We start from the raw sequence: 27,225 nt of genomic DNA, 5'->3' as shown, positions 1-27,225 counted from the left end.
CACAAGGGCATAGGGCTGTTGTTGCTACTGTCCTTGTCTTAATTATTAGAATCAGAGAATTTGTTCAAAAGCAGAAGTAGGCTGTGGGACATTGACTGTGACAAGCTCTGGTAACTTCACAGCCCTTGTCTTGGTGTAAGGCAGGCAAAGCTGTCTGTCCCCTTTCTATTGCATCAAGAGAACAAACAACATAATGAATATTAACCTCTGTATTATACTGGAAAAAGAGTGAGGGCAGCTGTCATTGTGCTTTTATCTTTTAGCTTTCTGACTATTTCCAGATCTAGATTGAAAGACTCCAACAAATACTGTTTTTTTTCCTTTTAACTTTTCACAGGTTCTCATTCAGTTGTCAGCTTCCACCCAGCCTGGTGGCTCTGAGGGGATTTCAAGCATGTTTGATCTTTATTGTCCTTACCTGAAGAGGAAGGGCTGGGAAGCATTTTATTTCCTGCCCTCCCCTCTCTCTGCTGTGGTCAGGGGACCTCTCAGATTGTCCCTCATCTTCCTTCCCTTCTGCTTCAGCCTCACAGCTTTTTGTCTGCAGCAGCTGGAGCCAGGCAGGGCAGAGCCTGCAGAAGGCAGGCACCATCCCAGTGGTGCTCTGCTTATGTTTAATGGGACAGACCTGGCTCCCCTTCTCCTGGCTCCTATAGAACCTCAGTTGTTATCATTATATTGCAAAGGGTTCATATTCTTGTCTCCTTAGTGCAAGAGTTCCACACCTCCTTGATGTTTCTCATAGGCAGCTCCTCCAAGCACTAACTCTTTCTTCTTCTCACAGCAGCCAACTGACTCCAATTCCCCTTCAACCACCCAATCCACTCTTTTATAGCACTTTTTTTCTCATTGGCTACAGCTGTGGCCTGTTAAAAGTCAGGCCTGCTCCTAATCTTTAATAATTAGCCCAGCTGCAACTCCTTAGGGGTAAGATTACTTTCTGTACTACCTTTATTTTCTTATATTCTATCCTCCTACACTCAGTCACAGAATGGTGAGCACAGTTTGGATCCAATGGTGGATCCAGTGCCACCCCTGCCATGGGCAGGGACACCTTCCACTATCCCAGGCTGCTCCAAGCCCTGTCCAGCCTGGCCTTGGACACTTCCAGGGATCCAGGGGCAGCCACAGCTGCTCTGGGCACCCTGTGCCAGGGCCTCACCACCCTCACAGGGAAGAATTTCTTCCCAAGATGTGCAATAACATTGCTTCCTTGCACATGGACACAGCTGAGAAGGGAAGCAGCATTAAAATATTCAGTACTGTGGTTTTGGGACACAAATTCCTGATGCTTTCTGATCTAGAGCAGCTGCATTCCAGTCTCATTGTCAATCTAATTGAATTTGGGTTCTCTTCCATTTTGTGCAACTCTGTGTGCAGTAAACTGCATTTTTAATTTGTTTCAGGTGTTTTTATGGAGTTTCATTTGGTCATAGGTGCTAGAACTCAAATATCACTTATTTTTTTTTGTCCTTGATGTATGCATAACTTCCCTTAAAGTAAATATTAAGGATGGACTGGTCTGTCTGAGCCAGGGTAGCAAACCCCCCTACAGCTGGTGGAAAACTGAGTGATTTGAAACACATTTTGAGAAGAACAGAGGAGATTTTAGCCTTTCTGCAGCTTGATCCAGTTGAGCCTGTGCCTGTGCATGCCATGGCTTGGCTCTCTGCAGCGTTTGGAAGAGGGGAGGGAAGCTTTGCTGTTGCTGCTCATTCTCCAGAGCCCTGCTGTGCTCACTGAGCACAAAGTGCTGCTTCATGGAGGGCTCCATCATCTCCTGGAGTCTTCAGAGATGTGGTGCTGCTCCTGTGGATTTAACATCCCCCCTAACCCCGGGCCACAGCTACCAAACAACTCTGCTCCCTGTCTAAGCTCTGGTAATCTTGGCTGGATTTCTGGTTTAATTTGGAGCCTGCCTGCTGCAGCTCTGCACAGTAAATGCCCTATTAAGCAGTTAATTATTTCTCTATAATACCAGCTTTTATCTTTAATACAACAGTTTTACTGTCTCTGATAATTACACAGTCTCAGATAACTCTCTTAAATCTAATGAGGCATGACAAGCTGTGTTCAACAAGGCACCACACCATTAACTTCTTACCTCTTACTTGTCATCTTATCACACTGAATTACTGTGTTTCTAGCCTGAGTGGCTGTGGATACATAACATGTCACTTCTCATTAGGAAAATAATGAAAATCACCCCTGGTGCTGCTGTGGTTGGGCTAGTGGTCAGCTGGCTGGCCTGAAGACCCCTCCAAAAGCTTTTTTTCAGCACTGTGCTCTTTGCCCCCATGAGCTGAGGGCTGCTTTAGACAATTCTGGCCCCTTGGTTGGTCCATGGCTCTGATGCTTGTGGGTAGGTGAAATGAAAATTGGCTTTTGAAGGGCACCAGTGATGCTGGATCTTGTCTGAGCTGATGGCAGTCATTGCTGCAGGAATACCTCATGGTGGGATTCAGCTGGATGAGGGAAACTCAAGGATTTTTTCTGGACAGGAGTAGGACAAGCTGCTGCAGCAGGGTCTGGTGTGACTTGACTGGTGCTTTGTTACTCATCACTGGCAATAATGGGTCAGGTTGTAGCAGTGCTGGTTTTCTGTGGATTTGAGACTGGCACCAAATCCCTGCATGTGCCTGACTAAATCCTGGGATTAGGGGAGATCACAGGATTGGAGAATGGTTTGGGCTGGAAGGGACCTTACAGACTATCTTGTTCCACCCCCTGCCATGGGCAGGGACACCTCCCTTTGTCCCAGGTTGCTCCAAGCTCTGTCCAACCTGGCCTTGGACACTTCCAGAGGTGGAGCAGCCACAGCTTCTCGGGCACCCTGTTCCAGTGCCTCCTCATCCTCACAGTAAAGAATTTCTCCCCCGTTTCCCACCTAAATATCTCTTCTTCTAGTTGTAAAAATTTCCTCATTGTCCTTGTCTTTTCATCTGTTGCCCTGTCACCTTGCCAGTAAAAGCAGGACAAAGCTGCACTTGTGAAATGTCAAGGCTCCTGTCAGGGAAGTCCCTGCATCCTTCCATGCTGGGTCAGGAAGACATTTCCCAGGGGAAGGAGCCCAGGCTGCCCTTTGGGGGTATTGTATTTGTGGGGATCCTCGTGCCAGGAAGGAGTGATGAATCTGACTCCATGCTCTCAGAAGGCTCATTTATTATTTTATGATACTATATTATAGTAATGAATGCTATACTAAACTGTACTAAAGAATACAGAAAGGCTAAAAAGATAATAATTAAAACTTGTGATTCTTTCCAGAGTCTCAATACAGCTTGGCACTGATTTGCCAAAGAGTCAAAACAATTCACATGAAACCAATGAAACAATCCAAACACATTCCACATGAGCACAACACAGGAGAAGCAAATGAGATAAGAATTGTTTTCCCTTTTCTCTGAGGCTTCTCAGTTTCCCAGGAGAAGAAATCCTGGCAAAAGGATTTTTCTGAAAATATGACAGTGACCCCTCTGATTGGTTTGTTCCAGGCCAGAGAACAGAATCATGGAATCATTGTGGCTGGAAAAGCCATCCAGGACCATCAGATCTGACCATTAACCCGGCACTGCCAAGCTCACCCCTAACCTGTGTCCCTAAACACAACATCTGTGTCTTCTGGACACTTCCAGGGACAGTGATGCTACCACTGCCCTTGGCTTTGCTCAGCTTTAAACTTTCAAATGCTGAGGGTCCCGCGTCACTGTCATATTTTCTGAAAAATCCTCTTTGCCCAGGGTTCTTCTCCTGGGAAGCTGAGAGGCCTCAGAGAAAAAGGAAAACAATATTATCTCATTTGCTTCTCCTGTGTTGTGCTCCTTTGGAATGTGGTTTGGAGATTGTTTATCCATAGGTGATTGTTTCATTGGTTTCATGTGAATTGTTTTGACTTAATGACCAATCAGGGTCAGGCTGTGTGGGACTCTAGAGAGGGAGTCACAAATTTTCATTATTATCTTTTAGCCTTCTGTAAATATTCTTTCTCTATTCTTTAGTATTTATATTATGTTATATTATGTTATGTTATGTTATATTATATTATATTATATTATATTATATTATATTATATTATATTATATTATATTATATTATATTATATTATATATTAAAATATAATATAATATAACTATAGTAAAGAATAGAGAAAGAATTTTTACAGAATATTTATTATATTAATATTTATTTAATTAATATTAAATAAATAACATATTTATTATATTAATAAATTAGCCTTTTAAGAACATGGAGTCAGATTCATTCCCTCCTGCCACAAAGAACCCCAGAAAACACCACAGTCCTGCAGGGTTTTTGGGCTGCATTTGCAGTGCAGGTGGGTGCAGGCTGCACCCATGGAGGGTTCATCTGGGTAATGGAACCTCTCTGATTCTCTTTGCAGTAAAACGATTTAAGGAGCCAAAGGCAGAGCGGCGTCCCTGGAGGATATGGTGAGATTTTCTTTTTAAACTTGAAAAAAATGTGTTTATAATATTTTTTTTCTCTTACACTAACAATCTTCTAGCCCCCTGTGTATCCTGCATGACATTTAATTGTTAAATGAAATGTGCTGCTGCTTCCCAAGGAAACCTCCATAAAGTAGCTGGTGTTCCCTAGAAATAAAATTCCCTGCTTGACTCCTTCAGAAAATCTTGGTTTTTCCTGCAGGTTTTATGATACCTCCAAGCAAGCCATAGGTGCCCTCTTCATCCACTTTGCCAATGTTTTTCTGTCTGATCTCACTGAGGAGGACCCTTGTTCTCTGTAAGTACACGAGGCACTTGCCTTCCTATCAGTCAAAGGGAGAATTGTGTTGGGAAGGGTCATGAACAGTGGAAATGGATCCATCTGAAGCACTGCATGGGGATAAACTCTGCTGAGCTTGTTTTTTGTGCTCTGTGTTGTCTTTGCTGGTCCTGTTTGGGGGATTTCTAAACCAAACTCCAGAAACTAAAATTTTTTAAAATGCTGAAACTAAATTTTTATCTGTGTCTGAAGTAAATGTAGAAGTCCCACCTTTACTTCACACACTTTGCAGATAAAAATTTAGTTTCAGCATTAACCTCATCTCATTTTGAGAAATTCCTTCAGGCTTCAAAATTCTTCTTAAAACCTTCTGGCCCATCTCCTTTTTTTATATTAAAGTTCTGCACTTTGATATGTTTCTTTAAGCAGACACAAGTTTGGCTGGGGCTGCACATAACCTCTCAAATGATGTATTGTTGTTTTTTTTTAAACAGACAGTGTTTTAAAATAAACCCTCTCATGCCTATGCTGTGCCCTTTGGGTGTGTTGTTTATTTTTCATGTGTGTTTTATTTTATGTTTCCCTGCACTGCCTGACTTGTCATCCTGAAGCAGGCAGCTTAAAACCCTCCAGCCCTGTCCCTGGGCTTTGAGGCTCACACTCTGCCCAGAATAAACCACCAGAGCTCCATGTCCCTATGGAATGCTCTGGTTTTCCAGCAGCTGGAAACTGTAAAAAGCCAGCCTGAGTTTTTGGATGTAGAAAAACTTAATGTTATGCTTTCAAAGTGGATATCAAAAGCAGATTGTTGTTTGCAATTTCTTGGTTCAGAGGCAGAGTTCTGGAAAAGGAAATGTTCACTGCTGTAGCCTTGTGCTTGGCATTTTCTTCACCCTGTAGAAATCTGGCAGAAAATATTGCAATAATGGAAAACTGCATACAAAAACATGTTAGTCTATGTGATTTTTATGGGTTTTTTTCTGTTTGGAGTTCATTAAAATATCAAGCCCTGGATTGGAGCTTGGACCCTGCCATCCCCAGAAGGTCCCTGCAGGTCTCCTGCCTCTGGGACACTTCAGCATCCAGAGCTGCAGAACTCAAACCCATTGGGCCAAAACCTCCTTGCAGGGATGGGTTCAGCTCCTGGATCTGCAGTGGGACCTGAACTTGAGGGTTTTGGGACCTCGGGGCTCTTGCTGCTGAGCCAGGGCCCATCGCCTCTCCCAAAACCTCCCTCTCAGTCTGTGTCTCTGCTTTTGGGAGCCTCTTGCAGCTGCTCAGAAAAATGAACTTTGTGCCTCTTTTGCTGCCAGTTTGTAGAGCAGCTGTGGTGCCCCAAAAGCTGCCATTTTCTTGTGTGAAATTCTGGGAACAGTTTGGTTCTGTTTCCTCTGAAACTTGAGATTTCTTTTTTTTTTTAATTAGAAAAAAATATGCTGCAAGTGGAAAGTCTCCCTTTTGCTGGGGGTAACTTTTAAGAAGTATTTATTGCTATATGAATAAATGAGCAGTGACAGAGAGTTGGTGGAGCCTGCCCCTTCTCTTCTGAACAAGCTTTTAAACTAAGAAATTGCTGGTAAGGCTTAGGAAAATGCAATAAAAGAGAAAGGAAGCGAGTTTGGATTGTTAAGCAGGCTTATTTAAGACATTGGGGTCTTTAAATTCATTTCCATTATGAAATTAAAGATTTTGAATAATACTTAAGAACATAGAAGCTGAAACTTGAATTTTCCTCTGCTCTTAGCTACCTTATTAATTTCATCCTGGATGCCACGCTGGGGATGCTGCTGATCTGGCTGGGTGTGAAAGTTGTCTCCTGGATTGTTCAGCACAAGAAATACACATACCTGGTCTTTGGGGAGTATGGTAGGTGTCACCTGCTCTGCCCAGAGGGGCCTGGTGTGCTCCCACCTGGGAATGGGGACCAAAAATGGCAGGAGCTGCAGCCTGGGGCTGGAATGGGAGCAGCTGTTCTGCCTTCTTCAGGGAGCTCCTGAGGGTGAGTTAAATGCTGGAACCACCACTGGAATGCAGCAGGGTGGTGAGGAAGAGCTGAACGTTTCCTTGGGTGTAGAATATACCCCAGGACATCTGTGTGGTAAATTAGGATGTGTAAGGTTGTTTTTTTGGGGTTCTTATGTGGGTTTTTACCATATTCATTCAGAATATGGAGTTGTTCTTGCATTTGCCTTGAGCTGTCATGGGGATCAGCCAGGCACAGCGTGACCCCAAAAGTTGAGTTTTGAAGTGTTGCCTCTTTCTCTTTAAATTCCTGCCTTGAGATGGAGAAAATGTTCCCAAAAAGCTGCTCTCAGCCAGCCCCACTAGAGGGTAGCAGTTCCCTTCCAAAAGAGCAGAGCCAGCTTGCTGGAGAAGCTGTAGGAAAGGGAAAAATTAATGCTCAGCCTATTTTACATTACATCTGATGCACAGATGAATTCAGTACTATTTCAGAAAACACATCTTATTCATAAAAATTGCAGTCTTGCCATTAAGATGTTAATCTTGAAGTCTGTTCTGAAGTTAGTCTGGTTTTTTTTGTGTTTTTAGTAGCTGGTCTGGCATCTGAGCTGGTGAAACTTGGACCCAGGTGGGATCAGTTTGGAGACCCCAGTGCCCTGTGGATTTCCTCAGGCTGTGCAGATGGGTCATGGCAGAGGTGAAGGGAACCTGGCTTTGTGAGGCAGCAAAAGCAGCTGCACACTGGGAATGAGATGATGTGGGCAGGGCTGGCCCTCCTCAAACCTGAGAGGGGCTTTCAAGGTTGATCTCCAGAGCAGTTTCAGCATCCTGACAGCAGGCATGGGGTGGGGGCAATACCTTCTGGATTTTCCCTTTTAGCTCCTCCTTTATAATAGATCCCTAAACATAGATAAGACAGCAGAATCCAGATATTCTTAGTTCAGGAGCTGGAGATTTTCCCCTTTGGAGCAACAAGGACTGGAAGCCCAACCACCTCAGACACAGCTTCAGCTTCGTGTGCCACGTCTGCAGTTGAGCAGAAGCAAAAACCATGAAAAGTCTCTTGGCAGAGCAGGGATGAACTTCTGTTGAGCTGTAGCTGGCCCCTCATTAGGGCTGGCTTAGACCACAGAAACAGCTCAGTCCTTTGAGAAAATCTTGCTTTCATTAGTGAAAAACAAGTTTGTGTGTTGCTTGAATTTGGTTCTTGGATTGGGGGTTAAGTATCTCGTCCATCAAGTACAGTTTTTGGTGCAGGTCTCTGGCCAGAGTGACCCCAGTGGAAAATACAGGTGGGGAGCCAAGTGACACATCCAAGGCAATCCTGTGGCAGGGCTGGGGAAGGAAAACACTCCTGCCCTCATCTCTGGTGTTAAGTAACTTCCCAAACAGTTGGGAAGACGCTTGTAAACTTTGTACAGTTTGATGCAGGCTCCAGGAACATGATTCATTTTCTGGGCTAATTGCTGTAGCAGACTTCTGCTCCTCAGGAGAATTGAGGGAAGCAACATAAGTCCTGCAGAGGAGAAAGCCAGGAGAGCACAAAACCCATGTTGCAAACAGCAGTCAGTGCCATTGCTGCAGCCATCAGAACAGCAGGGTTGTGGTTTTGTCCAGTGGAGCCAGTACCCATCTTCCTGCATCAACCTGGAAGGGAAAAAAAAATAAATCTGCCACAGCTGTGTCCTTCCAGCAGCCCTGCAGATGATGCAAAGCACTGCAGTTGTCCTTTGGTGGGGGCTGCAGCAGTTCCTGCTGCTCTCTGGTTGCTTCTCCTGCCTCCACAGCCCTGGCTGGCTCCCCCTGCAAGAGCTGCAGTAATGGGGGAATACAGTAAAGTAAAGGGGAGGGAAAGCACCTAAATCTGTGCTGCTATTTTAAGCATCCAGCTGTCCAGAGTTGTTTAGAAAAATCAATTATTTCCATATTTCCAAAAAGCCAGGAACAGGCATTCTGAGCTCAGCCTCTCTTGTGCCTGAGCTCATGGCCACATTGCAGCCAGGAATGACCTGTTTTACAGCTAGTGAGGAATCAAAGGCTCCTGTTTCCTCATGGTCCTCCATCTTCTGCCCAAAAGCTCCTGATTGCTCTCTGAACTTGCCTCTAAGCACAGGAAACTGCATTTTGGAAAGTTCTGTACCTTCCCAGGATGCCTCAGGATCAAAGATTGGGAAGTGTGTTCTTGGCACAGGTGGGCTTTGGGGAATGAGGGTTGCCTCACACCTACTCAGAGCTAACAAACTCCTACCCCTGGAGGTGCTGAAGGCCAGGTTGGGTGGGACCCTGAGAAACTCCCATGGCAGGGGGTTTGGAACTAGATGATATTTTTAATGTCTGTTCCAAGCCAAAGCATTCTGTGATGATTCTGTGAAATTCCACCAGTGCACCATTGCTGTAGCAGGTCATAGGAGCTGTCCCTGTAGGGAACCATCACAGGGAGGAGAACAAGGCAGAGTTTAAGCTTCAAAAAATGTGGGAGATGGATGCCCAAGTTCTTGGAGGTGCTGTTGGGCTGGGACAGACTGAGCAGGGGATGTGCTGGCTCCAGTCAGGGTGTGCAGATCAAGCCTGACTGAACTTTGTGCCTCATCACTCCAGACTGCTCCAGCTCTCTTCTCCCTCCCCATGGCAATGAGCAGCTCCCTAGAGAACACCTTTGTATGGCTGCAGTGCCAATTTTAATTGTCCTCAGCAATTCTCCAGCATTACTTTAGAAATACCCCACTATTTCTTTTAAGTAAGCAAACGTGATGAATTTGCATTGAGAGAGAGACTTCCTGCAGCGTGCAAGTCAATTTTTCTAGAGGAGCATTAAGAAATGAGGGGGAGGAAAAGTGTTCTCAGTGGAAAATGTCCCTCTGGATGCCCATCTGGATGTTGACTTGTGGCTGTGGTCACTGGCTAGCTAAGCCTGATGCTTTGTTCAGTGTCTGGAAATGGAAAGGCATCTTGCTTGGAGGCCTTCAAAGTCTGTTTAGTGGCCTGTTGAACTCTGCTGGTCAGATTTAGTTGTAGGAGAATGTTCTCTGTGCCAGCTGCTGAGTTTAACTGAGGACCTGTGTAGGCTGCTTCTGGCCCCGCGGTGATGCTGTACAAAATTTCCATCACAAATATTCCCACATCCTGGAGCAGCCAAGGGAGCTGGCTGCTAATGCCTGAGGAAATACTGCTGGAAATAGCTCTAACCTGAGGGGCTGGCCTGTCCTCAGCCTGTTGGGCTTTGCCATCCCTGGGGCCAGGGGGGAAAAGCAATGAGAGGGCTGAGGGTCCTGCTCAGGGACTGAGTGTGTGCTTGGGTCCCTTGCTGTGATCAGGGGTTTGAGGAGAGGCAAGTGTTTGACAGCAGTGGAAGTTGTACTGGGTGACAAGGTGGGGGCAGAAAAAGTCAATAAAAACTTCTTAGGAGATATTCAAATGGTACCTCCAAAACCAAGGGATCCAATTATCAGTGCCAAGTACAAAGGGTAGTGTCACAGACATCTTTCATGAAAAATCCTTTCCTTAGGAGCTTTCCTCCTGAGAAGCTGAGAGGCCTCAGGAACAAAATGTAACCAATGGTTATCTGCTGCTGTGGAATGCAACAGGTGCATCTGGGATTGGGCTCATGGGGTTGTTTCTAATTAATGGCCAATCACAGCCAGCTGGCTTGGACTCTCTGTCCAAGCCACAAACCTTTGTTATCATTCCTTTCTATTCTTAGCTTAGCTAGTCTTCTGATGAAATCCTTTCTTCTATTCTTTTAGTATAGTTTTAATATCATATATATCATAAAATAATAAATCATCCTTCTGAAACATGGAGTCAGATCCTCATCTCTTCCCCAATTCAAGAACCCCTGTGAACACCATCACAGGGTAGGAAATAGCAGTAAACTCTGATTTGTATGAAATGTTCACTTGGAAGGCAAACCCAGGTTTTCAGAGATGGGAATGTGATGCATCAGAGTAGCCAGATGGGTCCAGTGGCCACCCCAGACCCTCTCTGGCATTTTCTGCACCTGAGCTAAACCATTCTGCACCTGACTGAACCAGAGAATGGTGTGGGTTGGTGTCAGAGCCCAGGAAATTCCTCTGGCTGCCCTGGAGGACTTGAGCCCCTGCCCAGGGGGCTCAGAGACCTTGGCACAGAGCCCAAGACCCCTGTGCCTTTGATTTAGCCCTTGGAAAAAACAATTACCAACCTTAATATGAAGAATTACAAGCCACAAAAGTTTAAGTAGAATGATAGTGAACTTACCACAAATTGAAAAATAGATTTTTTAGAGTTTTTAGCATAGAAGTTCAAGGAGCAAGACAGAAGAATCCAAGCGTGTCCAGCCTTTCTCCTCCTTCTTCTGGGCCTCCATCTTCTGCTCTGAATTTGGCTGACAGCAACACTGCTCCCTGCAGTTTGAATATCCACAGGGACCAAAGATGCAGAGCACTGGTGTGACACTGCACACTGGGGACAGACTCCAACTGTGCACTCGCTTCTCTCTGCTTCAGCAATGGGACAGGGGAGCTGGGAATGCCCCATCCCTGGAAGTGTCCAAGGCCAGGCTGGATGGGTTTTGAACAACCTGGTCTAGTGGGAGGTGTCCCTGCCCATGGGGTCCCTTTCAACCTCTCGGGACTCTCGCTGGTCAGAGTGACCCCAAGATGTGTTAGAAAGTCTCTTTTCCCAGCCCAGCAGTCCAAGAAGGAGTCAGAATTCTTCAGTTCTCAGTCTCAAGGTTGTTTATTGTTTCTTATCTATAAAATTCTTTCTCTTGTCCAGCTGAGGTCCGCTCAGCAGGACAGTCAGAGGCACTCTGCCTGCCCCCAGGGCAGTGTTATCTTTTTACACTAAAAACTACATGTACAATATTTACAATAACTTCCCAATACCTATCACCTATGTTAGACAGTGAACTTCTACTCTAAACCAATCCAAAAGTGCCAACATCACAGCAGAAGATGGAGGCCAAGAAGAAGAAGGAGAAAGGCTGGACATGCCCAGATTTCTCAATCTTGCCCCCTGAACCCCCATTCTAAAAACCCCAAAACTCTATTTTTCACCCTGTGATAAATTCACTATCATTCTACTTAAACTTCTGTGGCTTGTAATTCTTCATACTAAGGTTGGTAATTGTTTTTTCCAAGGGCTAAATCAAAGGCACAGGGGTCTTGGGCTCTGTGCCAAGGTCTCTGAGCCCCCTGGGCAGGGGCTCAAGTCCTCCAGGGCAGCCAGAGGAATTTCCTGGGCTCTGACACCAACCCACACCATTCTATGGTTCAGTCATTTTAGTTCAGGTGCAGAAAACGCCAGAGAGGGACTGGGGTGTCCATTGGACCCATCTGGCTGTTCTGATGCATCACATTCCCATCCCTAAAAACCTGGTTTTGCCCTCCAGTTGAGCATTTCATAGAATTCAGAATTTTCTGCTATTTCCTACCCTTTGTACTTGGCACTGATAATTGGATCCCTTGGTTTTGGAGGTACCATTTGTGCATCTCCTAAAAAGTTTTTATTGACTTTCTCTACCCCCACCTTGTCACCCAGTACAACTTCCACTGCTTTCAGACACTTGCCTCACCTCAAACCCCCTGAACCCTCCACTTTGGCTGTGATTGAGCTTTTTTCCTACCTGCTCTCTGCCCACCAGTCCCCAGAAGAGTACAAATAAAGCTGTCTGGCAGTAACACGTGGGCTGTGCTGACAGCTTGGTGCATTAGGCAGCCTGGATTAAAACTAATCCTGTTGTGTGCTAACAGCTCCAACACCTCAGGCACTGCTGCTCCGCTCCCCAGCACCACTGGGGTTTGAGACATTTCTGTGAGGTTGCCACGGGCTCCAGGGGTTCTTGGGCTGCTCCAAGGAAGTTCTGCTGGTGGTGGGGAGCGCTAGGAATGCTGCTGGAGGAGAGCAGTCAGGATTCAGTGGGTGTATCCCAGCAGGATGTTAATGTCTGTGAGGATGGGGGATGGCTGCAGGGAGGTTTTGGCAGAGGCTGTTCTCTGAGCTGGAGGGAGAGGTTTGTGATAGACTCCATGTGTAGAGCTGAGATGTCCTGGGTCACCTCCCAGCTAGACCCAGGGACAAGAACCTGGAAAGGCTCAGAGGGAGTATGATACATACAATCACCCAGCAGGTGTGATGTGGAGGCTGCAAAGGTCAGTCAGGCCAATTCCCCACCCTGCTGTGTTCAGAGTTTTCCTTTCCTTGTAGGAAAGAGGAGGACATCTGTTTTATTCTAATTTTTTTTAGCCTCCAGGTAGCAGAATACTTTTTGTTGGTTGGCACCATGGTGTGGCTGAAAGTCTTGTGGGCTCTGCTGAAGATTTATGTATAGAAACCCTTCCTGTAAGGAGAATCCTTTCCCACCCACAGATCAGAGCAGCTCTTGATCCACCAAAGACATCAGGCTGGATCAGGGATGCCTCTCACCAGCTTTCTGTAGGAAGGCAGCTCTTACATGAGCTCAGCTCCAGACTTCCAGCCTTTCCCTGTTGTCATTATGGTGCAAGAGTTTTATTGTCACTACATTGCAAGGGTTCCATATTGCTAGTTTCATGCCTCCTGGATGTTTCTTGTAGGCAGCTCCTCCAGGCACTGGCTCTTCCTTGTCCTCACAGCAGCCAACTGACTCCAGTTCCCTTAACCACCCAATCCACTCTTTTATAACACTCTTCTTCTTATTGGCTACAGCTGTGGCCTGTTAAAATTAAGCCTGTTCCTAATCTTTAATAATTAACCCAGCTGCAACTCTTTAGGGGGTAAGATTACTTTCTATACCACCTTTATTTACTTATGTTCTATCCCCCTACATTTCCCTACTGTGGAAGGAGATGGGGCAAATCTGTCATATGGGCTTGTCTAGGGACCACACCAAGGGCTTCCCTGATGAGGTGCCAGAAAATGTTGGTTTGAGCATTCCTGGTGTTGGTCAGAGTTGAGTGAATTCGTGGGGGCAGGTGGTGGATTAGTGGATGATGGGGTGGATCAGTGCTCCTTGGATGTCTCCACAGCTGCTGGGGTGAGAAGCAGAACAGCTGCATTCACTGGGGAAGTGGAAATGAGCTGCCCTTAAGGGGAGCTCTAAGTCACATTTGTCTCTAAGTCACCTTTGCAGCCTTTAAGGCCACGCTGCTGCTTTGCTTTCACCTTTGTCTTGAATCATTTTGGTACAGAGCAGCCTCCTGTCCTTGGGAGGTCAGGATGCAGTAAAAAATAACAATAAATAAATAATAACAGTTAAAAAAATCTCCCTGCTGGGTGTGGAAGTCCTGAATACCCAGGCAAGTCCATGCCTAGGGTGGGTTAAGAAGCAGGTTGTCTTTCCTAGGGTCTGTGTGTTCAGTGGTTCTTGGGCTGCTCCAAGGAAGTTTTGCTGGTGGTGGGGAGCACTAGGAATGCTGCTGGAGGAGAGCAGTCAGAATTCAGTGGGTGCATCCTTTGGAGTTGGGAAAAACGCCAATCACGTGTTTTTAAAATTTTAAAAGTTTAATAGTAATAAAATGGTCATTAAAATAGTAATACAATTAGAGTAATAACAATTTGGACTAATTGAATTAGGACAATATGAGACAATAGAAACAAAGAGTTACGGATGTCCGGGTACCTTTTTCTGGGCAGCATGAGCCTGAAAAAAGACCCAGGTTAACAGAGGGTTAACCTTTAAAAGCAATTGCCTGTTGCATATTCATACACCTCATCCATGATAAATTCGATGCATAAATTCCATTCAAACACAGGATTCTGTCTGGGCAGTGTCACCTTCTTCCTCCAAATTCTAACAGCACCTTTGAGGTGGGAAGAAGTTCATTTCTTCTGATAAGAGGGCAATAAATTCTTTTTCTCTGAAAGATTCAGGGGTCCTGTGGCTGCTCACATCTCACTGTGAGTCCTTTCTTTAAAAAAAGTATCCTACATAGCATAGTTTCTATTTTAACATTTTGTTATAACCCAAAACTATATTTAACACACTACTTAAGAGAATTAATATAGCATCACTTTCTAACACAACACATATAATGTTCATTTTAATATTTGCAAAAAGCCAATCATAAAATACATGCATTTTTCACAGGAGTGAAGGAGAATATTAATTTCTCCTTTCTCTTCTTTGGCCTGGTGAGCCAAAACCTGCCCTGAGCTGTGCACGGAGTGCAGAGCACAGAGCCATGGTTGTGGTGGGGAATGGCAGTGTCCTGTCCCTGCAGGGGGGCAGGTGTTTGGGAGAGATCTCAGTCCTGCTGCTGCTCTTTGGGCCAGCTGAGCTGACAGGGAGGTGCTGTCACAGAGAGCCAACTCACAAGGGGTGCTGTGGCTTCAGTCCTGTCCCTCCACGGGGGACACAGCACAGCTGACAACACACAGCAGAAGGCGAAGAGTTCAAATGCAGGAAGGATACAACAGATGTGTTTGTTTTCCTCTTTTGTTTGTACTCAGAGCTCTGATGGGTGCTGATAATGTGGGGCTTCCTGGGAGAATTGGTTTGTTTTGGGGTAAGGGGCAAAAAGCTTCACTAGACCCAACGTGTGTGCCAAAGGCGGCCAGGCACCCTAATCTAATGGGAGAGGCTTTTAGGAGGCTCAGAGCCTCTCTGACACCAGCCTGTGCTGCCAGCTGCTCCAACACTGCTCCCATCTCCTCCCAGACCACCCATTAAGCTGTTGCCTGCCAGAGAGCAGAGATTCCTCTCTCCAAAATCTCCACAGGCTCTGCTGGGTGTGCTTCCACATAACCTTCCTGACTCCCTCTTCCTGCCTTCCCTCCGTGCAGTTCCTGCTGGTTTGGCTCTCCCTGCTTGCTCTCCTCACCCCTGCACCCTCAGCTTCCCTCCTTCCCTCTCCTCTTCTTTGCTTCCTTCTCATGGCTTGAGCAATTAAGAATTTGGGGCATGAGGGGACCCTACCTTGGACACTACCAGGATGCCTCTGCTTTGTAGCTGTAGCTTTGCAGCAAGGCAGGTGTTTAGGTATGTTGCTAACAAATGGCAGAACAAGGACAAATATACCTAAAAACCCATGTTGCACTTCCTGGGAAGCTGATCCCCACAGAGCTGGGGCTGGTTGGGCACCAGCTCTTACCAAATCCCAGCATGTGCTGCTGGTTTTGGTGGCCAGAGGTTTTTACTGGTGTGGATAAATGTGCCTCTGCAGACTGCTGGTGTTGTTTTCCCCTGCCACATCTTGACGGAATTGTGCTGAAAAGTGGGGAAAAGTGGTCAAAAGTCTCTCAGCCTGCTGCCATCTGACCACACCAAGTGTTGGCATCTGTCAGTGCCAACTGCACAGGCTCCCTTGCACTGATGGAATCCCAAATTCCGGGCAGATTGTGCTGGGAACAAGTGCTGCCAGGGGTTATCTTTGTCTTTGAGTGGTAAGAGGAAATGCTGCAGCTTTCCTGAGCCAGATAGAGTAGCTCAGTTTTGCAGAGCTGAGATATTCTGGTGAGCCAGGGGAGGTGATAACCAGCTGGCAGGGTGCTCACAGAGGGCTGAAGCAAGCACATGAAATAGATACAGAACCATTATTGTTGTTAGCAGTACAAATATGCTTTTCCTTATTTCTTGGTGAGTGCCCCGTTGGAAACATTCATATTTAATTAGCATTGATTCTTTTTGAGTGAATTGCTTTAAAAGCTGGGGCGATGGAGCCCCTGTCTCTTGCTCAGACAGGATCACATAACCAGCCCTTCACTTCATCAGCACAATGAAATAACTCTGTTCAGGCCTGACAAGTTATGCTGCTTATAGTGAAAATGGTGACTTGACATTTTCAAACTGTTTCTGGTAACTGTGTGAGTAAGGATTGGCAGGGAGCACATTGCAGATTATATTTTTAATTATTTGTTTGCATTTACTTTATTTTATAGAAGAGTGTGCAGGTACTGACTGGTCCTTATAGAGAAGAGGGTCAGTATCAAGCACGAGGCAACTTTTCTGTCTCCTCCTGTCCTCTGTCCCAGATTTAATATTCTGTTTTTCCAGGTGACCCTCCACAAGCTGCTGCCTGGATTGGCCAGTGTATCCTCTATTTGCTGATAATGGTTTTTGAGAAGACTGTGATTAGCCTTGTCCTGCTTATCCCTGGTTGGACTAAGGTAAGCAGTGTTTTTCTAGCTGTAGCTGTTGTGGTTTCTTTTTGCTTTGCCTGATTCATGGTTCCCATTATTGAAAGCCTTTAATCCTCACACTTATTGACATCACTCTGTAATCATTAGATATTACTTAAATTTTGGGAAACATGACTTTTATAATTGTTTGGCTTCTGGTGCATTCTCTTGCTGGTCAAAAGCTAATGGAATAAGATGATGTTTTAATTTTCTTTCCCATTCTTGGAAGGCTAAAATGGGCTGGGCTGGCAGCTGAGTTCCTTCAGTTCTGCCAGAGGATTTCTATGTTATTCTGTCAAGTCAGTCCATGTAGGTGTTTCGTGATTCTCTGCTTAAACTGGGGGATTAGAGATTAATTTGAGAAGTGCTACATGTGTGTTGTCTTTTCCTGCTCAGCTGCTTCTGTATGCCAGCAGTGTTAATTGTGTTGATCAGAAGTTTATCTTTAAAAAAAATAAAAATAATAATAACCTGTGGGGCTTTTAGCCACTTACCTGTTGGCAGGTAGGTGTGATGGGTATAAAAATCTAATTCTGAGAGCTTGGAGTCCTCTTCCAGCAGGCTCTGAGGTGCCAGGCACTGTGTGTAACTTGACTGAGGAGTTATCTCCAGCAATCTGGGAGCATTTATCTCTTCAAGGGTTGTCCTTCAAACCCAGTAGCCCACAGTGCTCACACTTGGATGTGAACTTCTCCAGCAGCACCAGTGCAGATCCAGAGAAGCTGCTGGACTCCTCTCCATGATTACTGCCTGTCCTTGTTCTGCAGATGAGCTCCAGGGAGCCAAGGGAAGTCCCACCAGTTGTTGTCATGGATAGTTACACTGAGAGTCTTGTTTCTGTACAAAATCATGTGTTTGGCAGCTGGGCTAAGGGAATATCCTGTGTCATCTTTCAAGAGCTGGGTTGAAGCACAGGCTGCAGGGCTCTGGCTGCTCATGTAAGAGGACAAGCAGGTTTCATCAAAGATCTTGCAACAGAGCTGTTCAAATAATGCTTAAAGTGTTCTAAATAATGTTAAAGTGTTCTAAATGTTTTTTCCTCTGCAGCTTCAGCAGATCCTGCTGGGTTACATCCCAAACCCTCAGCTGGAGCTCGTCCTGGTGATGTTTGTTGTGCCTTTCATAGTCAATGTAAGTGGTGCCCCTGCAAGTGCTGGGTGGGTGGTTTGGAGATTTCAGTGCACCCTCATGGGAGGGCACAGGGACTGGCTGGGGGCAGCCTCAAAGTGCTGGGACAGGGTGGAGGGGTGTGCAAAGAAATCTGTCAGTCACAAATCTGTCACTGCCACAGCCTCTGGTTCCAATTTCTGTCCCTTTCTCTGAGCTGCTGTGGGGCTGACTCTTCACTTCTTGGAATAAAGCTGGGTCTCCTTAGGTGAGAGCTCATCTCAACAGCATGGGGATGCCCAAAACACTTTAATGTCCCATAGGATGGCTTGTGAGCTTGCAGTTGAGTCATTTGGCTGGATGTCAGATTGTATTACAGCAAGACAAGGTGCTCAGGGTTACCCAGAACTGTTGTTCTTCTCAAAACTTGTTTGACAAAACCTCTTGAAAGCTCAGCTCAACTTTCCTGGTTCCCCTGATTCTGGGTAATCCCTGAGCTGCTGCCCAGTTCCTGCTAAGGTGGGAAGTGGGAACAAGGTGGTAACACTCAGATGCTCCCTGGGCAAGAAGGGAGTTGAGCTTTGAGCTTTCAGCTCATCCCAGGCACATTTCAATGGATGCAGCACTGGCAAAGCTGGATTGGTCTGCCTCTCTCCACCATCCCAAGCTGCATTTCCACATTGGAAAGAAAATTCTGGTCCTCAGAGAGCTGACCAGGGACTGGTTCAGGCAGATGAGCTTTGGATGGAGCTTGGCTCAGGGGTTATGTTCTGGTGGAAACTCAGCCTATTGTGATTTTATTTAATCTGGAACCAATAGGGCTTGTGTAAGAAGGGACTTAAGGAATTGGACTCATCCAATCCCCATGGACACAATTGATGCAGGGCTGGTTTGGATGTGAGGTTGATGAAGGCTGGATGTCTGGAGAACCCAAGAGGAGAAGAAACACCTGTGATTGATTGACTCTGCATTTTGGCCTCTGCAATCTGTTGATGTTGATGTTCTTTCCCCCCAAGGCCATTATGTTCTGGGTTGTGGACAGCTTGATCATGAGGAAATACAAGCAGAAGGATGCCCTAGACATCAATGGATCCACAGAAACCCCTCGGGCCAGGAGGACTGAGGAATCTCAGGTAAGACCAGGGATGCAAACTTGGGTTTCAGACCAAGATGCAGAACTGTGGGATGGTCTGTGTGTTTTACCACAGCCCTGTGACAGGACATCACATTGCCTGGACCTGGGGTGGTTCTTCATGGATGTGGGTGATCACCCTGCAAAGTCAAACTCACTCTAACCATGAGCAAAGCTCAGGAAACGTTGCTGAAATACTGCCCTGGGTGATGACAATGTCCTGGGGGGATGAGCTGCCTTCTGCACTGATCTGTGTGTGCAGGCTATAAATGTCCCTCTGAGCTTTGCTATATTTAATTGTAATTAATTTTGGCTGGTTAGAGCTTACTTTCCTCTCTGTAATTATTAGCATCCCTTTTAGAGGACAAGGCTTAGCTGGGAATCCTATTTTTGTCAGCATTTGGTATTTTTTCAACCAGATTATTGTCCCTTAGCTGGAGGAGGCTGTGTTTTGTGTAGTCTGAGCCTGACAGTTGGAAGTTATGGTGGGGGAGGAAATGCTGCAGTTCCAGCAGACTTTGAGATGACTTTGTTCTTCTTAATCACGTGGGGTTTGTTGGGTAGGTGGTGTCTACTTCCCACTGACCTTTGGGCAGAGTCCACACTCTTGGTCCCTGGGAGGAATTCCTTTCCTTCTCCTGGCACCCAGGCCTGGTTCCAGTGTGTTCTGTGCACAGCTGCTGATATCCTGCAGCCCACTGCTGAGACTCACCAAGATAAGATAATTTCTGGCAATCCCAGCCCGGCTGCTGGAGGAGCTCCTGCTGAGGAATTTGGGATGAACAGAAATAGCTCTTGCTCTCTGAGAGTCCTTTCATAAGGAGTAACTCAGCTCTTGTGCTGATGGATGGGATGGCCCATCACTGGTGACACTGCAGCACCCACAGAGCTGGGAATGCTTTAACAGGGGGTGTTTGGGTCCCAGGGGTGCAGTGTCAGAGGGGCAGGGAGGGCAGGCAGATGGGAGCAGCTGTTGGGACAAGAGGGTCCCTCCTGCTGGCCCTGCCTCTGGATGAACAGCTCTGGGGAGGTCCCTGCTGGCCAAGCCCTGCCCTGCTCCCTGGATGTGCTTCTGGAGGCCCCAACTCTGTCAGAATTACAGCAGCTCAGGAGCAGAGCTGAGGAGGTGACATCTCTGTTTGGGACCAGGACCTCCTTCACAGCTTCTGGAACCAGACCTGGCAGCATCCAGGCTCACAGAGGGTGCTGGGCCATGGATGTGTCACAGATGGTGTCACAGGAACTGCTGCACCATGGAGGTGGAGCTGCACCTGTGCCTTGCTCCAAACACTGCAAGTCTCTGGGAGATCTCTGGGACAGCATGAGGGGCTGTGAGGATCAATCCTGAACATATTTTCCCTTGTGAGCGAGGGAAGTGTTGTGATGTCCTCTTCAGAGCTGTAAAAAATGGAATTTACAGTCCACGACCTGCCTTTGCTCTTGGGGCAGCAGGAGCACAAACTGTTTTCCCATGTCCTGTTCTACTGTATTTAAAGTCTGTGGTTAAACTCTCATTTCAATGTGGGAGTAGAAGCCTGTTCTTGCCTCCTACCAAGTGTATAGAGACTAAAGAACATCAATGACCTTTCATTTTCCACTGAAATCACTTATTCCCAACTTATTGTTAACTGGTGAGTGGTTCTTTCAGTCCTCTGGTAACGTGAGCCTGTCCAGCAGCATAAAACACACACAGCCTTAGCTCCAAAGCTTGTTTTTTATCTTTGCCAAATGAAAGCTTCACTGCAGTGTTCACTGTAAAATATTTATTGTGAAATGGATAACTGGAAGGAATATTAGATGCTAATTTCCAGATGCTAAGAAAGCCTCTTCTGGCAGGTCAACAGGCAGGAGATTTCAAGTAGTGGAAACAATCCCCACAATCTGCCACTTTCTGTCAAAGGTTTCTCTCACCTTCCAAGGACCTGACTGCTTTTCTCTGCAGACTTCAGCAAGAATTCAACAATGTGCAGGTCATCTGTTCATCCTGAAACCTCTGATCCATCCCTGCACTACCAAGGGGACTGGTTTCTCCTCACAGCAGTCTGCAGGCATTGCCTCCTTCATGCTCAGACACGTTCCTGTGCCTCTGGGCAACAAATATTTTGGGCAGAGAAGGAAGTTTATGAAGAAATACAGAAGTGGGTGACCTGTTTTCCAGCTCTTTCTTGGCACTGGGCCTTGAGGAATAGCCTTAAGCTCCTGCTTCAGGTGTCAGCCTCTTGAGCTGTGAACTACGGATCATGTTGACTGGCTGAGCCCTGCAGCTGCATTGACTGGAATTTAGGCTCAGAAGCAGCAAATGAGCATTTGCTGGGCTTGTTGCTGCTAATCAGCTGTTCAAGTGGGGGAGTTTCAGCCCAGGGGAGGAGGAAGGGGGGCTGAGCAGAGCTGATGTGTACCCCAGGTTTATCAGCGTTCATCGGGACTGTCTCGCTGCAGGCGCCACCAGCTCCCAGCTCACTGCTGGCTTCAATTTCAAACCTCTGCCTATCTCACCAAGGCAGTGTCATTACTGTCACATGAACCAGCAGTTTGTGTCTGGAGAGGGAGGGGCAGAGATAGAGTGGGCTGGAGTTCACCTTTTAGAAGCCCACGCTCTGTGCTTTCCCCAGGGCAGCAGGAAAGCTCAGCTCTGCCCTTGGCTTGGTGGAGCAGCTGGGCAGCCAGAGGAAACCCAGCAGCAGCAGCAATCCTGGAGGAGGATTGTAGCCTCCTGGAGGAGGCTGTAGCCAGGTGAGGATCAGTCTCTTCTCCCAGGTAACAAGAACAGAACTAAAGGGAACGGCCCCAACTTGCACCAGAGGAGGTTTAGGTTGGCTATTAAAGAAAATTTATTTACTGAAAGGGTGGCACAGGCACTGGCTCATCCTTTGGTGAACCAGAGGATGAGCTCTTGCTACTTCTTTTGCACTGAATCCCTGAAAGGGACAAACTCCCTCTTCTGGTTGGAAGAATTTCATCCTTCTTTCCTTCCACATCAGTCTTAAGCTTTGTGTTGTTTCAGTCTCCTGCCCTGCCTTGTAAATGTTCATGCAGTAATTTTTTTTCTCCTCTTCTGGGATAGAAAAGGATCTCTTGAATGCCAGTTTGCTGTTCAGCCTGGGGAAATTATTTCATCTGCAAGGCCCTTATTTTTGCTTTGTATGTGTCCTGCCCTTGACCCAAGGCTCTTTTCCCTTGCCCTTGTAACTCCCATGAACTTTAGATCTTATCAGTGATTTCTTTGTTTCCTCCACTCAGGAAAACAAGTCAGTTTTAATAATGTTTTATTTGATCTTTTTTCAGTTGTTTTTCTTTTCCCCAGGGAGGTGGATGAGTTTCTGTTCCTTTCCCGAAGGCTTACATTTTTAGAGACAACCCTTAAAGCAAAAGTCCACTAACAGTGGTACTTGTTAGAAAAATTAAGGTGAAATTAGAGGCTACAAGGAAAGTTAATATACTGCATGAGGTCAGGATGGAGTTCAGCACCTGTCCTAATTCCCTTCATAAGGAACTCTGTATTTTGGCAGATGAACTCTGTATTTTGGCACTCTTTAGATGAAGATGCTGCTAGACACCAATATGGTGCTGCTTACTTATATTGAGACACTTAGAAAGTCCAAGAGCAAGTTGGATTTGCTGAGAAACAATTTTATTTTTGATTATTTTTTTAAATTTTTAATTAGCTCAAACTCGTGGTGAGCTCAGGTCCCAGGTCATTACAGGGAAGATAAATGGAGGTGGACCTGGAGATGCTTCTGGAAGGAAACTGTCCCACCTCACAGTCCTCCTGACTGGTGGCAAATCCCTCTGTGGAATGTGAGGTGTTTGAGGGCTGCTGAGTGAGACAGCAGCACATTGTCCCAGGATGGGAAACCATGTCCTAGCTGTGTCACCAACCCTCTGTGACCCTGACCTGGATGCACCTGCAGGGAAAGAGCCTTGTCCAAGCTGTTCTGAAAACTCCCAAATTGGAGTTGGGCTTGCAGATGATATCTGAGGGTGTGTCCTTGGCTGTCTTGGCAATGAGGGGCTCTCTCGTGGTGCTGCTTCCTGGGGGATTGTGGAAAGGTTCTGGGGGACTGTTGCTGGTGTAGCTTCCTGCAAGTGAGGTGTTGGGGCGTGGGTTGGACTTGATGATCTTGAAGGTCTCTTCTGTGAATTCTGTGCAGTGTGTGGTGGGCAGGTGGCAGCCTGGGTGGGTCTGGATGCACAGCACTGTCACCATCCCTGCTTGGGGATTTGAGTTTTCAGCTCAAATCCACCCAAATCACCAGTTCAGCAGGCCCCACAACCTGCCTGTCAGAGCTCAGTGAGTTCACAGTGCTGCCTGTGAGTAATTACACATTTCTTCAGGTCCAACAGCATCACGATATTAATGTGATGAACAGAGGAAATCTTCACGTGAGAGAGATGGAAGCTTGCCAGTGTGTGTCCTGAACCAAAAAAAAATTCCTTGAGACCAATGAGGGGGACAACAAGAGAGCTTAATCCACTCTGCTGCTGTTCTTTGGGTGTCTGACTGTGAGGAGGAGGAGGATGGAGGGGCTGGGGTGTGTGTGAGGGTGGGGAGCAGGAAATCTTCCCCTGCGGCTCTGCTGCTGCTTTGAAGTCACTGACTCACTGGAGTTGTGTTTTTCCTGTTTGGTGGTTTTGTTGCTGTGGTGACTGGCCCTGTGGTGCTGCCTGAGTGCTGACAAGTGGAGGGCATGTTAATTCACAGCTGTGTATGGAGACAGAGATAGGAGTGATTCCCCCTGCTCCTGGTTTTGCCCAAGGGATCCTGAGCTCTGTTGGGAATGGTCTGTGGGTGAGCACTGGGCTGAAAGTCCATGAAAGTCCATTCCTTGACTTGGGTCTTGGAGCTAGAAGGCTGCCGAGTCAGGCACAGGGAGATTTCATGGTGACAATGCAGCTTCCCTTGCTCAAATGTGGGTGTTTGAAGAGATAGGGTGGGATGGGGTTGAGCAAAGAGCCTGGTCTGATGAGGAGCAGCTGAGGGAACTGGGCATGCAGGAGAAAAGGAGGCTCAGGGGTGACCTTGTTCCTCTCTAAAGCTCCCTGAAAGGAGATTGTAGCCAGGTCTCTTCTCCCAGGTAACAAGAACAGGACAGAAGGGAACGGCCCCAAGTTGCACCAGAGGAGGTTTGGATTGGATATTAAGGAAAAATTCTTTACTGAAAGGGTGGTCAGGCACTGGCACAGGCTGCCCAGAGAAATGGTGGAATCACCATCCCTAGAAGTGTTGAAGAAGCATGTAGATGTGGTGCTCAGGGGCATTTAGGTTTACTGGTGAGCCTGGCAGTGCTGAGTTAATGGTGGGACTCAGCCTAGGAGGTCTTTTCCAACCTTGAGGATTCAATGATTGCAACCTGCCCAGCCATGACAATTATCCATGCACACTGCTGGCTGGCTAGAATTGGGTTTCAGCTCTTCTGCTGAAACCCAATGCCAGCCATCTCCTTGATAAAATCCAGCCTTTTTCCTCTTCCAGAGGATGTGGCTGAAAAATGCCCACATGTGGCTCTGTCTGCATCTTGCAACAGTTCAGAGCTTGCCAGTGTGTGTCCTGAACCAAAAAAAAATTCCTTGAGACCAATGAGGGGGACAACAAGAGAGCATAATCCACTCTGCTGCTGTTCTTTGGGTGCCTGACTGTGAGGAGGATGGAGGGGCTGGGGTAGCCTCAGGTGTGGAGTTAACTGCTGAGGGTGTAGGGGCTCCTTTGGGTCCTCCAGCAAACAAAAAAAAAAAAAAAAAGTTTTTTTTTTACCTCAAACACCAGTGAGAGGTGTCAGTGCTGTGCTTTGGCTCCCACAACTCAGCCTGAGCCAGGAGCTGCTGTGCCAGTGGAAATGAGGTGCTGCCAGGCTAGGACACTGCTCCTGAGCTGGCTCCATGGCTGAGGCTGAGCCTGGAGCCCTGCTTGCCCTGCTGGCTGAGCTGTGGAGGTGACAAGCAGCTGGGGGCCTGGGAAAAGGTCTACATGGGGTGCAGCTGTTCCCCAAAATATGTGGCCTTGTTTTTGTGCATCTCCACTGAGGCTTCAGCCAGGCCTGGACATCCATGTGTGAGTTCTGTCCCATGGGGTCAGAGCCTTCAGCTGCCCATTCTGCTCTCAAGGAAGGGGCTGGGACACCAGATTGTTGTGGTGCCTGTGCCCAAATCTCTTTGGCTGTTGTTGGAGAGATGGTCTAGATGACCTTGAGGCCTTACCCATCTGCCAGAGTGTAGCCATGATATTTTCTGAAAAATCCTTTCCTTGGGATTTTTTCCCCTGAGAAGCTGAGAGGCCTCAGGAACAAAGTGTAACCAATGGTTATCTGCTGCTGTGGAATGCAACAGGTGCAGCTGGGATTGGTCTCATAGAGTTGTTTCTAATTAATGGCCAATCACAGCCCAGCTGTCTGGACTGTCTTGGTCAGTCACAAGCCTTTGTTATCATTCTTTCCTATTCTATTCTTAGCTAGCATTCTGATTAAATCCTTTCTTCTATTCTTTTAGTATAGTTTTAATATAATATATATCATAAAATAATAAATCAGCCTTCTGAAACATGGAGTCAACATTCTCATCTCTTCCCTCATCCTGGGACCCCTGTGAACACCAGCACACCAGAGAGGATTGGATCTGGCAGCAGACCCCTCTGTAGGAATGTCTGACTCGTTCAGCAAGCAGAATTGAGAAGCTCTGAGACCTTTGACTCCATCAGCATCTGTCTGTTCTCCTTTCCAGGTATTGCTGTCTCCAGACATGGATTTTGATCAGTCTGAAAGCGACCAGGATATTCCAGGGCTCTGGGGAACCAGCCAGAAGATGAAGCAGCCCAGCTACCAAGTGGTCATCTGAGAGCAGCAGGACAGTGGAGGTGGAGGAAGGAGCAGCACTGTGATCCTTGAGCTGGCCAAGGAAGGGCAGGGTGGGGAAAGCTGGGTGACCCTTGTGGATCTACAGAGATCCTTTTGCCTGCCTCATCTTAGAGCTATCCTGCAATTGTGGATGCTGTCTGTGCATCCTGTACAGGCTTGAGCAGTATCTGCTTTACCTGTCTGCCCCACACGCAGGCACGTTGAGGTTGGGGATACAGGGATGGATTTTCCCTGGCTGGACAACTGGGTGTGACTTTTTTTTTTCTTTTTTCAGGGTTAGAGACTGAAATGAAAATATTGTCTGGTTTTTTAATAGAAAAAGAAAGGAAAAAAGCTCTATTCTGTAGTACCTGAACTGTGACACTTTTATATGCACAATGCTCAAAAGAATTGGTTTGCAATATGTATTTAAATGGCTTGAATTGGGAAGCTTGTCCCAGTGGATCTGATTCTTTTTACTGTTTTATAAGGAATCCAATAAATCTTTGACCTAAAATTGCTTCATAGATTAAATGCCTTCATGTGCTTAATGTTCTGCACAACCCCAATGCTGTGAAAGGGAGGAAGGGGAGCTGCTGAAATCTTTCCTGACCAGGGAAGAGTCTGTTTTTGCAGCAGGGCTGCTCTGGTAAACCTAAAGATGAAGAACTTGAGCCACAGAGGTTGGTTTGAGTTGCAGGAGCTGCTTCAATGCAAAGCCCTGATGCTGCAGCCCCAGCCTGTGCTGGGCTCCAGAGCAGACTCAGAGATGGATCCCAGTCAGCACCTTACAAGGGAGTGTTTACTGGAAGCTGACAACTCCCCTTTTCCTCAGTTTAAAATAAACAGCTGAAATGTCTGCAGGATCTGATTCAAGCTGTGTCTGAAGCCCCATTAGCCAGCCCTGTGTTGGGGGTAAGGAAGGACCTGGGGTGGTGCAGCTGCTGGAAAAGACCCCGGCTCACCCCAGGACTGGCACTTTCTGCTCCAAGTGTGAAGTGCAGGGCTTTGCCCTGTTTGCCTTCCTCTTAGCAAGCTGTATTTGTCCATAAACACAAAAATGCAAAACACTTTGCAGCTGTCCTGGGGAGAGAGGGAGCACAGAGCAGCTGCACCACCCCTCTCCCAGGCTGGATGCAGAGACACAGCTGTGGAGGGACCCAGCCAGAGTCCAAATGGGGGGATAGTCCTTGGAGCAGGGATCCACTGGGCTGCTCTCCCTCATGGAGCCTTAGACAGCCTTTGCTTCTTGCAAGACAACTCCCCTTAAGTGATGGGTGGGAATGTTCTTTTATTTTCACTTTTTCCCTTGTATTTTTCCCCAAGAAAGCAGCCCTTATTAAGGAGTAAAAATTAAAGGATTTGGATTTTCTAACT

At 46.7% G+C, this 27,225-nt stretch overlaps 1 protein-coding gene across 1 annotated transcript in view; it reads left to right on the top strand.

The window, feature by feature from the left end:
* LOC129119794 (store-operated calcium entry regulator STIMATE-like) overlaps window positions 1-26,364 on the top strand; it is a 36,459-nt gene extending 10,095 nt beyond the window's left edge. The window contains exons 2-8 of the mRNA XM_054631983.2: window positions 4,400-4,448; window positions 4,666-4,761; window positions 6,488-6,609; window positions 16,658-16,770; window positions 17,830-17,913; window positions 18,906-19,022; window positions 25,736-26,364. Coding sequence (XP_054487958.2) covers window positions 4,400-4,448; window positions 4,666-4,761; window positions 6,488-6,609; window positions 16,658-16,770; window positions 17,830-17,913; window positions 18,906-19,022; window positions 25,736-25,849 — 695 coding nt within the window. The 3' untranslated portion in view covers window positions 25,850-26,364. The remainder of the gene's footprint in view (window positions 1-4,399; window positions 4,449-4,665; window positions 4,762-6,487; window positions 6,610-16,657; window positions 16,771-17,829; window positions 17,914-18,905; window positions 19,023-25,735) is intronic.
* The last annotated feature ends 861 nt before the right edge of the window (window positions 26,365-27,225 follow it).

Source organism: Agelaius phoeniceus, chromosome 5 (assembly GCF_051311805.1).
Source record: "Agelaius phoeniceus isolate bAgePho1 chromosome 5, bAgePho1.hap1, whole genome shotgun sequence".
Taxonomy (NCBI): domain Eukaryota; kingdom Metazoa; phylum Chordata; class Aves; order Passeriformes; family Icteridae; genus Agelaius; species Agelaius phoeniceus.
The sequence above is the reverse complement of the archived record's forward strand: the minus strand, read 5'-3'. Positions and strand labels throughout refer to the sequence as shown.